This window comes from Rhinatrema bivittatum, chromosome 6, assembly GCF_901001135.1.
Source record: "Rhinatrema bivittatum chromosome 6, aRhiBiv1.1, whole genome shotgun sequence".
Lineage (NCBI taxonomy): Eukaryota > Metazoa > Chordata > Amphibia > Gymnophiona > Rhinatrematidae > Rhinatrema > Rhinatrema bivittatum.
This window is the reverse complement of record NC_042620.1, coordinates 251,174,883-251,192,802: the sequence shown is the minus strand read 5'-3', so window position 1 is coordinate 251,192,802 and position 17,920 is coordinate 251,174,883. Positions and strand designations below refer to the sequence as shown.

Here is a 17,920-nt window from a genome sequence, read left to right as displayed (position 1 = left end):
TCTGTGTTGATTTTCTCCTTTTGGAGTTAAATACTATTTTTTATTCTTTGTATTTGAGTTGCCCTTTGTAGCAGGGACTCAGTATCCTCTACACTGGGAAAGAGGTGTCTTTCACTCTGAAAGAACTTGAAAGTTGACAGAATCATTGTAGGAGAGAGTTCTGCCCATTGCGGAGAACAAAAGGAGTCCAAGGTAGTGAGAAATGTGGATGCTGCTGACTCAAGTGAGAGGTACTTGAGAGGAGAGCGCCCATCAGGTACTAAATAGGAGAGCTAAAGTATAACCGAAGGTTTCAGGAAAGGTATGAGAACTGGGACAAGTTCTGATAATATAATGGGACTCTATTCTAACCACGCTACAGTGGGAAGAAGCTAGGATAAATTTGTGAGCACAAAGGAGGATTGAACTATTTGCAATCTGAATAATCAGCTTTTTGGAGTAATTGGGGAAAAGAAAGTTTTGAAGTGTTACGAAGTGCGTTTCCAAGGAATTAAGAGACTTTGCTAAAGATGTAAAGTCACAAGTTTATTAATCTTTCTTCTGTCCTATTATTTATTAACTTCATTTGAGCAGTCATCCAATAAGCTATTAGCAAAAGAAGTTGGAAACCACCCTGCTTCTCTGTGTGTTTTGTGGCTGTGAGGACTGTGAAAATTATTAGAGCTGTTTACAAGGATGGATTTGAGATAGTGCTGGGCTATTGCAAAAGGGGCCTCGAAGCTCTTGTTCTTCCTCTCTAAGAGCCCTGGAACTCAGATTGTATATGCTATCCGTGGAGAGACAGAGAGATTTAAGAGGAGTTGGGTGCGGAAAGGGTCCATCTCTCTTTTCCTACGTGGCAGCTACAGGATCCATTCCGTCCAGGGGTTACATAAAATAGCATTTTGTTAGATTATTTTTGCTGATGTATTTTTACACATTTTGAAGTAGATTTTAAAACCCTCCTGAGCGCGCTGAGCCTATTTTGCATAGGCTCGGCGGCACGCGCAAGCCCCGGGACACGCATAAGTCCCGGGGGGGGGGCGGCGCGACGCTTGGTGCGTTCCGGGGGGCGTGGTGCCGGCCCAGGGACGTTTCTGGGGCATGGCCGAGGCCTCCGAAATCGCTCCCGGGCCGGGGAATTGCGCGGCGGCGGCTGATCGGCGCGCGCGAGTTACACCTGCCTGGAGCAGGCGTAACTTTCACGATAAAGGTGGGGGGGGGGAGTGTAGATAGGGCTGGGGAGTGGGTTAGGTAGGGGAAGGGAGGGGAAGGTGGGGGGAGGCCGAAGGAAAGTTCCCTCCGAGGCCGCTCCGATTTTGGAGCGGCCTCGGAGGGAACGGGCAGCACGCGCCGGGCTCAGCGCGCGCAAGGTGCACAAATGTGCACCCCCTTGTGCGCGCTGACCCCGGATTTTATAAACTCTACCCCTTTATGATTATTGCACTTATATTCTCGTAATCCGCTTTGGGTCTCCTTCAGGTGATCATGGCAGTGTATAAAAAGTGAATGTTATGTTCTCCCAGGAGTATTTCCGGCTAATTCTTTCATGAAAATCAGAGAAATGTGATGGCAGAAAAAGACCTTATGGCCTATCTAGTGTTTTCATCTTCTCTGTCACTTTTGTAAAATATGCATCTGTGATATCTTTGTAGTTTCCACAGTACAGGAGGAAATGCACCGTAGGCAGATTCTTGCTTTTTTGGGGGGGCTTTCAGTTCAGCTTTTGTCTGCATGCTTCTATTTCTAATTTGTGGTCACATACTCTGTAAATGGTGAGACTCTAGGTGTGGTCTGCATGTGCAACTAAGATCAGTAATCTGCCAGCATTGTTCAGTCCAGTCTGTTCTTTTTTTTCCAATCTGCACTTCCTCATAGGAGGGTATAAATGAGTTCTAGGGCATTGGTCCTCAACCTGTCATGAATTTACAACGTCTTGTGTACTCATAGGATCACACAAATTTAAAATTCACAACAAATAATATGGTCCTTATTCATAAAGGTACATTAAGCGTTAACACACCAAAACACAGGCCCCGTTATTTTCAGTGGGGCCTAGTCACTGTTAAAGCGTATTTTGGTGTGCTGGCACCGCACACCCTTTTTAAAGACGAGCCGCTCTTCATTTACACCACGATGTTATATCTGGATTCATTTTTCAATTGGCATTTAACTGCCAGATGATATGATGCACGAAGAAACCCGGAATAATGATACTGCTGAACCAAGCCTAGCAGGAAGTGACATTGGTGCGGGGTAAGCTAGAGGGCAGACTACTGGTGACGCTTTACTGTCTCTTTCTAATAAAATGGCAGTAGTTTGAAACTCCAGGACGGAACAGAGGGAGTTCATTTCTGTCCATCTTTCTTCTCCAACATAACTGCCTTCATTACCAATGCTTTAACTTTTTTTTTTTTTTTCGGTCCCGCCCCTCATCTCTCCACTTTCCACCCTTCCACTCGCCCCATTGATTCCTTTGAGCCTTCCATCTCCCCAGTTTTGCTCTCTCTCTCTCCCATTGGCAACTGAGGAGCGGCAGCAAAACAACCACCATAGAGAGTGACTACCATGGCTCAGACCTGAATGCCTAGGGCCCACCCATGTTATCCAAGGGCCCAGCCAAAAAAAAAATCAGTTCTGGCTACGCCGCTGCTTGTACCCAGAGAAATCCTTTTGAAAACTGCCCCCTTTAGTTTTAAAGTTCACACAATATATATAAAATTAAAATTTGACAAAGTTACATAATTAAATTGATAATTATTGTTTTTCTACCATTCCTAGCTGAGCTTTTTTTCTTATTATACTGTTCTCAATTTAACTTCTATTTTTATTCATCTGTGTTCTTTCCTGATACAATTTTCTGGCTTTTTCCTTATACATCTTCCCTCTGTCTTTATCTATTTCTGCCATTAATTTTTATTTGCCAATTCTTTTCCATCCATCACTAATCCTTCCCTTCTCTTCCTCTCTCCCCATGCCTTTCTTACGTTTCTTATTCCTCCATCTCCCTCTGCTTTCCTCATCCATATTGCTTCCCTTCAAGCCTCCATCGCCTTTTCCACCTTACAACTATCCTCTCAGCCCCATTGCCATCTCCTAGCTCTCCATCTCCCCTTCTGTCCTTCCCAAGCCCCCTTCCTACACTCCAATTTCACTCCCAGCTCCTCTCAGCCCTCCCTCAGTCTCCCTTCTCCCTCCCCTCTCTTCTTTCTCCCTTCATCCCTCCTTTCTCCAATCTCTTTTCTCCCTTACTCCCATCTCTTTCATTTGTCTGTCTTATTTACTAATGCTATTTGCTTTGACTATTTTATGCCTTCATTCTAAGTTTCCTTGCTTTCCTCTTTTTCCATTCTGTTAACATTATGCACCACAGTCTTGCCTCAAATTGCCTCTCTCCCTTGCCCTATGTTCTCCAGCTCCCTCCTCCTCTTTTGCTGGCCGAAGCATTCCTCCACTCAGTGCAGCCAGTGGTCATGTGAAAGGGTTCATTCTGGCCACATAGCCACTGCTCTCACACTCCTTGATGCCAGTGGCCCTCTTCCCCTTGCAGTGAGCAACCTGGTGAACTGGATTCTGCAAGGCCTCAGATCCATCCTACTGGCATCGGTCTTGCCTAAGCATGGACCATCCTACGTCCTGGCTTCCATAGCAACTGCTATGGCTGCTCTGCCCAATGTCTACCCCTGCAGGGATAGGTCGAGAGAAGTGGCAGCTAAGTCTTAACATATTGAAGTGTACCTTGGACCTGGCTGTGCTCTCACTGATTTTGCGGGGAAGGATCTCCTTGTTCACCCCGGAGAGGAAGTCCTTGGAGATATTAAGAGCTTCTTGGAGAAGGGGATTATCTGGGTGCTCATCAGGTGTGTGTTTCAGGAGATCCTGCAGGGAGAGGAAGGAACCCCATGTCAAAATGAATAGGCTGAGAACGTTCTGGTTTCTGCCCCGTTGCATGCCTACAGCTGTAGCTCTAAGCTGAGAAGGGGACACACAGAAAAAAGTGGGATAGAGAGATTAAAACCATAGACAGAGCAACAGACATACAGAAAAAAACCCAAAGAACGGGGGAAAGAGATTACATCAAAAAGAGACAAAATATAAAGATACAAAAGAGTGACCGAGAGAGATAAAGAGACAGAAAAATGAGAGAGAGAGATATTCAGGTCCATATTCAGAGGCATTTAGCTGGATAACTCAGAAGATAACCAGCTAAATGAATATTTGAGCACTTATCTGGCTAAATTTTAGCCGAATGTCTTACTATCCAGCTATAATTTATCCTAACTTAGAGGTCCTCTGGGGGCATTTTGGGAAGGAGTTACGCTAGAGGGATATTCAGAGTTAGCCAGTTAACTTATCCGGCTAAGTTTGGTCGCACCGAAGAACTGTCCTAAAATTAGCTGGATGTGTTATCTGGCTAACTTTAAGATAGCCGGATATATTCAATAGTGTGGCTGCACTGTTGAGTATACCTCCAAAGTTAGCTGGATAAGTTTATTTTGTTAACTTTGCTATCTGGACAGTGATTGACTAAGGACCTCATTGAGGTCATGTTTCAAAAAAACATACAATAGATAGCTTATCTTAACTTTAGCCAGATAAGTTATCAGGGATATTCAATGGGATATATGTCCCACTGAATATCCCTAAATAAAGTTATAGTAACAGTTGGCAGAAGACTAAATGGTCCATCTAGCCTGCCCAGCAAGCTGCATGGGGTGGCAGCTCCTGCTCCATGCAGATCAACCCCAAGCCCTCTGTTAAGGGCAGCAACTGCCGCTCCCTGCAGGTTACTCCCAGTCTGTTAGGATAGCAACTGCCGCACCATGCAAGTCACCCCTAAGCCTTATGTTAAGGGTAGCAACTGCTGCTCTGTACAGGTTTCCCCAAGCCTTATGTTAAGTGTATTAACTGCTGCTCCGTTCAGGTTTCCCCAAGCCTTATGTTAAGTGTATTAACTGCTGCTCCGTGAAGGTTTCCCCAAGCCTTATGTTAAGGGTGGTATCTGCTGCTCCATGCCAGTTACCCCCATATAGCCTTATGTTGACGGTAGTAATATTTACAATCAAAATCAAGCAAAGGTCAAACCCATAACAAAATTATTGCTGGCAACAATTTTACGGGATGACCAGCCTTCTCGATAATTCAAGCAATGCTGCTCGAACATGCTTTGCTTATGGATTTGGCCATAGAAGCAGTCCTGTGCTGCATAATGGTTTTTCCCAAATGTCTGCATATCAGTATCCTGGACCATAAATGTCAGGGCCCAGCATTGGCTATCGTCTGAATCCAATTATCCCACCATGAAAGCAAAGAACGCTAATGCAGTTGCCTCAAATGCATCAAGGCTAATTGGACTACAAATGAGAAAGGTTCTCATTTATTTATTTATTTATTTAACTCTTTTCTATACAAACATTCATGAAACATATCATATCATATCGGTTTACATGGAACAGGGGTATTATAACATTAAGGATAAATAATTATAAATATAAATATAATATAAATAATATATATATAATATATATATAATATATAATCTACAAATATAAAATAAATAATATAATTATAAATATAAATATAATAAATCATAAATAATTGATCTATGCTACAACCTAGCCATGAATTTGTGGCTTCAATTGTGGCAGCTGGTCACCCCTCCTCTATGCTGGTCACCCAAAGCCTTATGTTAAGGGTAATAACTGCCTCTCCATGCAAGTTACCCCCAATCCAAAACACTGCACCTAAAATTAATATAGGTTACCCTATTTCTTCATTTCCATCCTCTAGTGTTTAGGGATCCGCAGTGCTTATCCCATGCCCTTTTGAATTCCATTATCATTCTAATCCTCACCACCTCTTCTGGAAGGGCATTTCAGGCATCCACCACCCTCTCTGTAAATAAATATTTTCTGATATTGATTCTCCGACATCCCCCTTCGAGTTTCATATTGTGACCCTAATTCTACAGTTTTTTCCAATGGAAAAGATTTGATGTCTGTGCATCATTAAAACCTATCAGGTATCTGCAGGGCTGTATTATATCTCCCCTGCACTTCCTGTCCTCCACTGTATACATATTTAGATCCTTCAGCTTCTTTTTATTGGTTTTCCAATACAAACTCTAAACCATTTTGGTTGCCCTTCTCTGAACCGCCTCCATTCTGTCTCTATCCTTTTGGAGATACAGTCTCCAGAACTGAACACAATACTCCAGGTGATTACTCAAGGAACTGTACGAGAACATTATCACCTCTTTATTACTGCTGGTTATTCCTCTCTCTATGCAGTCCAGCATCCCTCTATCTTTAGCCACATTGCTTTGATGCCTTCAGATCTCCAGACACTTTCACCCAAGGGCCCTCTCCCAGTCCATGCACATTATCTTTCATCTCCCATCTCATACAGTTCTTTTGGATTACTGCACCCCAAATGCATGACTCTGCACTTCGTGGCATTGAATCCCAGCTGCCAAAGCTTTGACCGAGCTTTCTTAAATCTCCTTTCATTCTCTCTATTCCTTCAGGTATGTCCACTCTATTGAAGATCTTAGTATCATCCGCAAAAAAGACAACTTCTCCTTCTAACCCTTCTGCAATGTCACTCACAAAGACATTGAAACAGAACTGGTCCCAAAACGGATCCTTGAGGGATTCCACTTAACACTGTTCTCATCTGTAAATGGTGTTGCGTCTTCCCCACTCGCATTTGTGCTTTTGTCAAGCAGCAACAGTCCTTCTCCAGAGTTTTCTTTAGTGAACACTGAACAGAAGTATTTGTTTAATATTTCTGCTATTTTTTCATCTCCCTCCACACACTGCACCTTGTCTCCTTTCAGTTTTACAATATCACCTCTGGCCTTGCTCCTCTCACTGATATATCTGTAAAATGTTTTGTCTCCTCACTTAAACTTCTTTGGCAATCCATTCTTCTGCTTAATGTTTTGCTTTCCTGATTTCTTTCCTCGTCTCCTTCAACTTCACCAGAATGCTGATTTTTTTTTAACCTTTATTTTTTGGACCTCCTTTGAGATCCAAATAGGTTTATTTTTCCTCTTACTTTTCTTACATAGAGATTTGTTGCCTTAGTAATATCTCCTTTTAATTTGTTCCACTGTTGATCCACTTCTCCCATCTTTTCTCAGTCTCCTAGTTCCTCCTCAAGGTATGTTCCCATTTTACCAAAATCCGTAGTTTTGAAATCCAAAACTTGGATGTTAGAATGCTTCTCTTTCTCCTGGCTGCTATATTATAACTAATGTATTTAATGTATTTATCATATGTATTAACGTTAATATATTCTTCTTAATTCTTCCTTTATTTTCCCTCTCCCTCCCCTTCCCTGTTTGCATTCCCTGATCCAATTTTTCCTTGTTATAATCTCCTAATGTCCTTTCTAAGTTGAATATTAATTGTAAAGCACTGCCGCTATTTTCTATCTGTTCCAGTGCTGCTGCTAAAGTTTTGTTGAATGTACACCGACATGATGTTACTAAACGAATGTCGGTATATAAAGAACCTCAAATAAATAAAATAAATAAATATATCAAATCATATCATCTGATGATCACTGGTGCTCAGGTGAGCACCTACCTAGACATTAGAGACATTATCCCCATTTGTAAGCGATATGTTGAATATTTGTAAACTTCTCCCCTCATGGGTTCCATCACCATTTGTTTGAGCATAGCCCTTGAAGGGCATCCACTATCTCTCTACTTGCAGATTCTGCATCAGGGATACTCCAATCCATTTCAGGTACCTTAAAATCTCCAACAAGCAACACTTCTCCCTTCTTTCCCACCTTTTTGTTGTCTTCTGCCAGATCTCTGTCCAGTTCTTTCATCTGATTTGGAGGTCTATAGACCACACCAATGTAAATGGAAGCACCATCTTCTTTTTTTTTTAAGACAGCCCAAAGGGCTCACAGCCTACTCAGAAAACTTTGAAACCAAACTGGCTATGTATGAATATCACTGGTCAGATTTCAAAGTTATCTGGGTATGTATACCCAGATAACTGTAACCTTAACCAGCTATATTCAAAGAATGTAGACTGGGCCAGTGCAAGGGTATTAGGCGCCCTAGGCAAACCCTCTGCCTTGCGTCCACCTGCCCCCTCCCTCTCCGGTCTCAGTCCCGGCCCCGGCCTCATTCGCTGAGACGCCACTCGTGGCCCGCCGAGTGTATGCTTTTCTCAGCCACAAGCAGGATGGGCACTGCTCCTAGTCCCACATGGCTGCTCTTCGGCACCCCCGAATGGTTAGCACCCTAGGCGACTGCCTAGTTTGCCTAATGGAATGCACCGGCCCTGAATGTAGATGATGAAGCAGCAAAGCTGTAGAAATAAAACAGTCATATGGGCATGATGGCCTGATCCCCCACCCCCTACCAAGTGCCACAAATATTGGACCTTGGAGGGACAATTTCCACTCTCCCTCAAATCAACCCTAACTTTCCTCCCCACCCAGAGCCCTCCAAACCCCTTACAATGACCAATAGCTTGGACAATAGTCCTGCTCCCAGCTTGCCCAGCATTGCTTGAGAGTAAGAACATAAGAACATAAGAACATGCCATACTGGGTCAGACCAAGGGTCCATGAAGCACAGCATCCTGTTTCCAACAGAGGCCAATCCAGGCCATAAGAACCTGGCAAGTACCCAAAAACTAAGTCTATTCCATGCTACTGTTGCTAGTAATAGCAGTGGCTATTTTCTAAGTCAACTTAATGGACTTCTCCTCCAAGAACTTATCCAATCCTTTTTTAAACACAGCTATACTAACTGCACTAACCACATCCTCTGGCAACAAATTCCAGAGTTTAATTGTGCGTTGAGTAAAAAAGAACTTTCTCCGATTAGTTTTAAATGTGCCACATGCTAACTTCATGGAGTGCTCCCTAGTCTTTCTATTATCCGAAAGAGTAAATAACCGATTCACATCTATACGTTCTAGACCTCTCATGATTTTAAACACCTCTATCATACCCCCCCCTCTCTATTAGAGAGATCCTCAACATCACGCTGCAGTGAGACCACTTTTTTTAAAATGGCCTGTAACCATATCATGGTGTCTAATATTGAGTCAGTGTGAACCTCCATGCCATCAAGTTGCTCAGAAAATGTAAACATTTTATCATATCTCTATCATATCCCCCCTCATCTACATTCAGGGATAGTTAAGCAATCAGAGAGATGTTGGATCCAAGCTGAAAAGTCCTAACCTCTTTAGTCTTTCCTCATAGGGGAGCTGTTCCATTCCCCTTATCATTTTGGTAGCCCTTCTCTGTTAAAGCAACACTGGATGTGCCAAGAGCCAGACAATTGTTCTGAGATCCTGGTCAAGGTAAAGTGGTTGAAGGGTTCCAGGTGGACAGGAGGGTTAGAGTTGGTTTGACTTGGGAAGAGGGGAGATGCCGCATGGGGCTTTTAGTTTAAATTCAATTATGCCAATTCAGAGAAAGTGATGAGGGAAGGAGACTTTTTAGGCATAGAGACCCAGAACAATTTAAACATATTTTGGGGGACTTGAGATGAAGTGGCCATCAACTCAATAGAGCTGCCATTAGTTGGGTGGGGAATGGGGGGGATTGGGTCACCAGACTTGCTCAACTTTTTTTTATTTTGCTATAGGTTAGCTGCTTTATTGGCTTTTTCCTTTGAATATAGTCAGTTAAGGTTACAGTTATCTGGGGACATGTCTAGAGATATAACTCCAAGTATCGGAGCTAGTTGAATAATGTCCTGAAACACCTCTCACTTATCCGGATATATTTTATCTAGATAATGACGTATCTGAATAAAATGTATCCAGATAAGTGCTGGCAATATTCAAAAGTTGGCATTTATTCCAATAACTGAAAAATTATCTTGATAAATACTTTTCAATATTGACTGTTTTATGTTTATATTGGATTAGTTATCTCTGCTGACAGAATTCCATTTTGATTTTCAGTTTTCTTTTCTATTAATATTCATCACCTCTTGTGATATAAGAATTGCAAAGAAGTTTTAAATTGCTAATAATTTTCATTTTGAGATTTGTTTGCATAAAAAAATACAAAAATCTTAGGATGGTGCAGCAAAGTCATTGACAGGCTCTTTGCTCTCTACTCACATGCAGTGCGAGAGTGTTCCTGGTGACCCGATCGATTGGTTTCAAGAGCAATTCTAAAATTTAAAATATCACATGATGCTGTTATTTTTTAAATCATAGGGTAAAATAATTATAATGAAAAGAAATCACATTGTTTTTACTGAAGCATTGAATTTCAAAGTATATGTACACCATTAGCTGAAAGTAAACGATTGCTATCAAAATTTTAACTTCGGCCATCATTTGGATTCTATGACCCATTTACTAGCATCTACAAGTCTTGAGCTTTTGTTTGCCACCTCACTAATAAAAGTCCATTTATCTTTCTAGGAATAGTTTGTGGACTGGCAAGGAGGCAGACCACCAGAAAGTGTTTGTCTTATATGATATGTTTGTTAACATCAAATAGAATCATCATTTTTGAAGACATATCATTAAAAAGTAGCATTTCCCCACTTTGATATAGCATTCAAAAAGGTAACTATTAACATTTCTATAGGCGATTAGATGACAGTAGTAGTGGTCTGGTGATCGGGTAGTAAAATGGCAAGGTTATTGGGTGGCTGAGTGAGTAGTGGTTGGATGGCTAGATGTTTGGGCTGTTGAATGATTTGATGATTGGATAGTTAAGTAATCAAATAGTTGAGTAATTAGGTGCTTGGCTGGGTGATAGAATGACTGAATAGTTTGATGGTTGGATCAGTGGGTTATTGAGTAGTGGGATGGCTCGATTTATAAGTGATGGGATAACTGGATATTTTGATTGCTGAGTTGTGTATGGTTTCTAAATATAATCAGGAAATATATGTCTCTGTATGCAATGAGGTAAAATCAAGATCGCTCAGCCTCTCCTGAAAACATGGAGCCAGCTGGCAGTCCTTGGAGAAGAGCGGACTACCTGACTTTGGGTTGTAACCACCAAATGAGTCAGTTTCTGCTGCTCTTTTATTCCTCAACTCTCCATTTCTTTTTTTTTTTTTTTGGAAGTTTCTCTTTGAAATCTGGAAAATACCTCAATGGTTCCTTAGAGCATGGAGTGAGGTGGAGAGGGAAGAGTGGGAAAAAAAGAGGTTAATAATTCTGAGGTCCTACCTTACAATAATCATAGAAGCTGGGTTTTAATTGTGCTAAAACTACCAGTTCTTTTTTTTTTGCAAATACCTTTTTTTTATTAAAAATATAGAAGGAGCTCCTCCCTATTCCCCAAGTACTTCCCGTGATCTCTTCCCTATGTCTGAAATGCCAACTCTCTACCTTCCAAGGTGTATGATGTTGGATCCACAGTGTCGGCACCAATCTTTATTGCCTGAGCGATAAAAAAAAAAAAAAAGATAGAGAAAAGCTCAAAATTCAGAAAGAAAAAGGCCAAAAGAAACCGAACCACTCTAAATACATTTTCTTGCCAGTCTGTCACAATCCCTTCCCAGTCACAGACTCCTCTGAAAGTCAAAAGCCTAGTCTGACGTCTCTAAGTTATACAAGCTCTCAATCACAAACTTCTCTAAAACGTAGACAGGCTGCTTGGGATGTGATATCTCAAATCTCTCTGGGAAGGACAGGTGTAATGAGGGCAATTTTCAAAGGCATTTCAGTGGGTAAAATAGTGCTTTAACCACGAAAATGGATTCCTTGAAAATGGTCAACTCTATATGCGAATAAAAATATACAGAACACGTAGTTTACATTTACCCACAGATAGAGTAGGCGTTCCTAGGGATGGGGTCTGGGCAGGGCATTTACATATATACTTTTTTTATTTTATAAAGTACATGCACAGATTTCTGAGGATAAAGTATCCACACAAATAGAAGGTTGAGGTCTGTGCAAGTACTCTTTTCATTTCAGTTTCCAGAGGAAACAGTTTCCTTTGAAAATTGACATAAAGTCTGCAGATAAAAAGTGATGCCTTTCTGTACACAGTTTTAGAGTTGCCCTCAATATAAGTGAAGAATATTCGGGAGTGGGGGGAGGGGGAATTTTCACCAGGGTTTTCATGTCTTACCGCTGCCAAGTTTTGGAAGCGTTCATCAGAACTCGTGCACTTCCTTACTGTCTGCAGTGAGAGCTGATGATTGCTTATAAAAGCACGGTATATACCAAGCTGGTTGACCTGTTGAAAGTCATGGAGAGAAGACGTGAGCAAGGGAGAGTTCAGACCCTGCAATGAAGTGTAAGGACCCTTTGGATCCTTCATTATTTAAAATTGCCCTTAGCTTAAGAGTAGGTAGGTATCAGCACTTTACAGACCATCCTTTTCTGATTCCTCATCAAGGCCCAATCAATCTAGACTGGTCAATAAAACCATATAAAAACAGGCTGGGCATCTGCATAGGCTGTGGTTGTTCCTTTACTTTTGGACTGAGGGGAAGAGAATAGAGTGGTTCACAAATGTAGGCCCCACAGCCTGCACAACCAAAGGGATAGGACTCTGCCCTTGTCAGCCTCCTCACTGAGCTGGAAGGGATTGTTCTGGGAAGAGAAGAGGAGATTTTGGGAGAGTTTTGTCTTTTATGAGATCTGTGCATGCCCAGGAGAGAGGTCACCCCCTGCCTGAGGGAGGGTAGGAGAAGGTACTGCTTGCCCCTTTGGCAGAGATACAAGAGAAAGGCAGTGGCTTGAGAAGGAAGAAGAGTTTGTGGGAGAGAGTTTGTTCCAGTTTTTCTGGAGCAATCTTTTAACCGCCATTCCTGCCCACCAAAGAAAGGAGTTTTTATTTTTGGACTTTGATGGTATTGTATTTGGGCTTTCTGTCACTAGAAGCTCAGCTTGTGGAGTTCAACATCAGAGAAAGATAGAAGATCCGTGCCCTCCTAAGAGCCTGCCCATTAACTGCCAGAGTGGGCCTCTCAGTGAGGCAGCATTGGGAAAAGGCACTTGGAATTGTTTTGCTTTGTATGAAGATTTTCTGAGGATTTACTTTATCAAATTGGACTTTAAAGTATTTTTGGTTACAGCAAACTTTTTCTTTTGAACAACCTATGCAAGTATCCAGCCTGTTTCTTCAGAGTCAACAAAGCCCACCAGCAAGGATATGTAAAAGCAAGTACAAGGGAGACTGTATCTTCAGAAAGCGTGAGAGACTGTGTGAACTTGTGCCCATTCCTGTGAGCCTAAGACCCAGGATGTGTATGTCGTCATCGTCGTCCCCCCCCCCCCCCCCCCCCATCAGAAAGAACTCCAGCACCCTTGCGGCCTATTGATGATTGTGTCGGTGTGAACTGGAGAAGAAAGAATAAGATTGGCCTGCAGGAAAATCTGTTGTGCCCCTGCATTCCAGGAAGTCCCCAAAGAGGGGGCTACAGGAGTTTCACTCAGTTCTCACACACTGCAATGGAATCTCACTAACTCCTCACATCACTGGCCTCAGACACTAGCAAAGAGTCTCATTCATTCTGCACACAACTGACCTCATCTACTTGTGGCACAGGTACCACTAGTACTTTCATTCTAATGGCTGATGCAATAGATTGTCTTAATGTTTTATCCCTTTACCTATCAATAGGAATATTCTGGATACCAGGGGTCATTCTGAAGTTACAAAAGGGAATGGCTAGTAGGGTAAGGCCCTTGGGTAGCCCATCCCAAAAAGGATTGTGGGTTTTGGATGTTTTTCTCAAAAGGTTAAAAGTTTATCCTATCTATAAAATTCAGAAGGTTCCAGAGGTATGGCTTGGACGGCTCGGTGGAGGTACGTGCAACGTGTATGAGTGGCAAGCATGAAATTGGACCAATGGTTCACATCTTCTGCCTGGTGTAAAACTGAATCTGTGGTCTAAAAAAGGAGCCGGTCACTAAATAAAGGAATTTGGGGGTGGGTGAGTGTCTGGAGGGTCCAGGCCACTAGAGAAAGAAAGGGAAACAACTGGTGCGTCACCCAGAAGAAGCACTGCTGAAAGTGTGTAAGTAGATTACAAGTAAGAAGGAAGGAACATGTGGCGTTTGAAAGATCCATCTGCGAGTGCCATCTATGCTCTTAGATTTTGAGAAGCGCTGCAGAAGTCGAGGATTACTGGAAGAAAGAGAAGATGTTTTGAGCTTGGTGATTTTTCTGTTGGGGGGGGGGGGGGGTGTTGATTGGGCCTAGGGGAGAGGCACCAGCTGGCTATTTCTTCACAGAGTTCGAGACTAGCTTTGGCTGCAAAAGGCCGGGCAATGCACTGTCTCAGGAGCTGCTCCAGAAGGGAAGTGTCTGACATCCAAGCAGCTTCTAAAGCGTGAGTAAAAATTGGAGCCTTCTGGGTCAGGAGATAATTGTCCAGGCCCCCCCTTGGGTTCTCAAGTGAGAGAGAAAGAGACTGAGCAGTAAAAGCAGCATGGAGTGGGTTTTGAGTGAGCCTTCTGTGGGAAAAGAGTGGAGAAAAACCAGACAATGTGTGAGGGTGAACTGGGATCTGTAGGCATTGGGAGTAACCTCTGCACCAGACCACAGGAGAGGTGAACCGGGGGTTTCTTAGACTCGAAGAGTAACCTACAGCCCAAAGAAAAACTTTGAGAAAGAGTAAAAGTTTGAGACTGAGTTGTGATCTACTCAAAATGGTAAATTATGGTGACTATGATAATGGACTGTGGACTAACTAAAGATCTGTTTTGGCTACTAACTTTTTATGTTAAAAGTAATTTGTTTATTTTTGGAGCACAAGTACATTGACATTTTTATGGATGTGTCTTCAGTCAGTTTGGCCTTACAGGAGATCCTGTCCCCAGCCCATGTCCAAAGAGAGACTGTTCCCCACCATGGGATAGCCAGGCAGATGCTGCCCGGGGCTGGGAAAGTGGCCCCCTTGGCAATGACGTCTACTGCATTCCTCGCATCAAATAGGAGGTCTCCCTCATCCCTCACATTACAGATTATATTCTTTGAATTTTACCAGTCTCTGGAAGAGGTGTCCCACAAGCTGCTTCTCTTGGCTCTGCCTCAGGCCCTCGTAGAATTTCTGGTGAAGCTCCAGTAGCTCTGGCACCTGGAAGAAGATGGTCTGAACCTGCAGAGAGCTCAGAACAGGCTGGGAGGTGAAGGCAGCCATCTTTAGAGGCTTCATCAGCTGGCCCAGCCAACACAGCAAAGAAGTTAGAAGACTTTCTTGTATACAAAACCTCCAGAGGCATAGCTGTGTTAATAATCTGTAGCAGCAAAAATGAAAAAAAAAAAAAAGAGTCTGGTGGCACCATATAGACTGACAAAGGTGGACGAATGCCTTAATCTGGTGCCACCTGCCTCTTTTGTCATTCTTGCATGTATAGAGTACTTACACATACAATAAGTAAAATCCACAGATGGTGGAGTAAGTGAACTTTTACAACTGCATATTCTAGCTGTCGTCTTTAGATATGCACTTGTGATTTCGAAAGCTCATATCTTTGAATTGTTCTTGTGGTGAGCCAATAAAAGGTATCACAGCCTGCAAATAATTCCATTTTCTCAAGAATCAATGCACATAATTAAACAATACTAACTTAAGCATCATAACTTGTACACATTTATTTGCTGCATTACTCATACACATACACACATATATATAGTTTGTGATTTATTCACATTTAGACATTTACCACATTTATTGGACAATAAGACACACTTTATAAAAAAAAAATAGCCCTGCATCTTATCTACTGATGGTTGGTGGGTCTGAGGACTGGAAGAAGCCCAGGGCTACTGCAGGAGCCCAGATTGTTTGCCATTACATAGTAGCACAGTAAATGGCGGCAGGTAGAGAGATCTATCCAGCCTGCCCAGCAAGTTGCTTTTGATGGTAACTGCTGCTCTATGCAGATTACCCCCCTGCAGAAGTGTTACACCTAAAGCTAAGAAAGGTTACCCCATCTTTTTCATTTCCATCCCCTAGCTCGTAGGGATCCGCAGGGTTTATCCCGTGCCCTCTTGAATTCTATCATCTTTTCCCAATTTCACCTCCTCTTCCGGGAGGGCATTCCAGGCATCCACCACCTTTTATGTGATGAAATATGTCCTGATGTTGGTTCCGAGTCGTCCCCCTGGAGTTTCATATCACGACCCCTAGTTCTGCAGTTTCCTTTCCAACTGAAAAGATTTAATGTTTACGCATCATTAATACCTTTCAGGTATTTATTTAAAGGTCTGCATCATATTCTCCCTTGTATCTACTCTCTTCCAGTGAATACATATTCAGATCCTTCAGTCTCATCTCACATGGCTTTTGATGCAGAACCCACATCATTTTGGTCACTTTTCTCTGGACCACTTCCGTCCTCTTCTTATTCTTTTTGAGGTAAGGTTTCCAGAGCTGAACACAGTACAATAGGTGAGAACTCACCAAAGAGCTGTTCGAGGGTGTTATCACTTCCTTTTTCCTGCTGGTTATGCCTCTTTCTATGCAGCCCAGCATCTCTTTTGGTCTTAGCCACCGTCTTGTCAACATTGCTTCGTTGCATTCAGATCACCAGACACTACCACCCCAAGGTCCAGTCTGTGCACATCAGTCTTTCACCCCACTTCTCATACTGTTTTTATTACTGCACCCCAGATGCATGTCTCTGCACTTCTTGGCACTGAATCCCAGCTGCTAAACCTTCAACCACTCTTCAAAGTTTCCTAAATCACCTTTCATTCTCTCTACTCCTTCAGGCGTGTCTGCTCTGTGCAGATCTTAATGTCATCAGCAAAAAGACAAACGTGTTTGTTTATCCCCTCTGCAGTGTCACTCATGAAGACATTGACGTGAGAAGGCAGTCCGGACAGTACAGAGATGGAGAGGGAGAGAGAAGGCTCTCTGGTAGACTACACTGCACTATAAAGATGCACTGAAATATTTTTTTAAGTGTTTTTCATTTAAAAGCCTCCGTGCATCTTAGAGTCTGGTGTGTCTTGTTGTCCAGTAAATATGCTATATTCATGTATCGGAACAGTCAAGAATAACCACCCTGTATCAATTAATTTGTTGGGTTAGGAATATTTGGAGTAGCCATGTTATTAAGGAAAAGTGTTCAAAATGGCCTCACACACACACACACACACACACACACACACACTGAAATATGACTGACCCATGCTGATTATGATGTCACAAATAACACTGCATACTTCATGAAACAATCAGATTTGTATATGTGATGTCATTGTGTCGCACCATTACCGTGTTACTATATTAAAATGGTAACTCCCAGAAATTCAGGGGAAATTAGAGTGGAAATGGATTTTATAGATCATGAAGTAGTAATGACGTGTTTGAATGTTGTGCTCCGGGTGTGGATCCTTGGGCCGACCGGCAATATGGGACGGTCGGTAGGCAGACACACACAGTGCGGGATGGATCTTCACCTGGAAACCCGTGACCCCACCAGAGGAGCTGTTAGGGCCCGGGTCGCTAGGACTTAGGTGGCTTCGCCCTGGAAGTCCGAGGTCCCCCCAGGAGGAGCCCGTAGGGACCCGGACCGCTGGGACTTAGGAGAGTCACTGGCGTGAGGGAAAACCGAGGACGGACAGAAGTCTGGACTGGTAGCTGAAGACAGGAACGAGGAGGTGTGCCGGAGTCTGGGTATGCAGCAAGTAGTGGCTCCAAGAAGCGAGCCAGAGTCGAGGCAGGCAGAGAACAGGCAGAGACGTGAAACAAACCAGGATCAAGGCAGGCAGCAGGCAGGCAGAATCGTGAGACAAACCAGGATCAAGACAGGCAGCAGGCAGGCAGAATCGTGAGACAAACCAGGATCAAGACAGGCAGCAGGCAGGCAGAATCGTGAGACAAACCAGGATCAAGACACGCAGGATAGCAGCAACTAACTCTCTCCAAGGAGTGACCACGTTGCAAGGCAAAGCAAAGAAGAAAGCTGCGGGTTTAAATCCCCCTCCGGGGCTGACGTCAGAAGGAGGGCGG

The 17,920-nt window shown here is 43.0% G+C and overlaps 1 protein-coding gene across 2 annotated transcripts in view; it reads right to left on the bottom strand.

Annotated features, from left to right (window-relative positions):
• Positions 1-17,920, bottom strand: part of LOC115094091 (active breakpoint cluster region-related protein-like) — a 107,170-nt gene that overhangs the window by 69,515 nt on the left and 19,735 nt on the right. For both annotated transcript variants that reach the window (XR_003857494.1, XM_029606789.1), the window contains exons 5-9: positions 14,942-15,115; positions 12,076-12,183; positions 11,328-11,379; positions 10,095-10,147; positions 3,718-3,858 (exon numbers count right to left, since the gene is read on the bottom strand). Coding sequence is in view for 1 of the 2 variants with exons in the window: in XM_029606789.1 (XP_029462649.1) it covers positions 3,718-3,858; positions 10,095-10,147; positions 11,328-11,379; positions 12,076-12,183; positions 14,942-15,115 (528 nt within the window). In the remaining variant the exon portion in view is untranslated. The remainder of the gene's footprint in view (positions 1-3,717; positions 3,859-10,094; positions 10,148-11,327; positions 11,380-12,075; positions 12,184-14,941; positions 15,116-17,920) is intronic.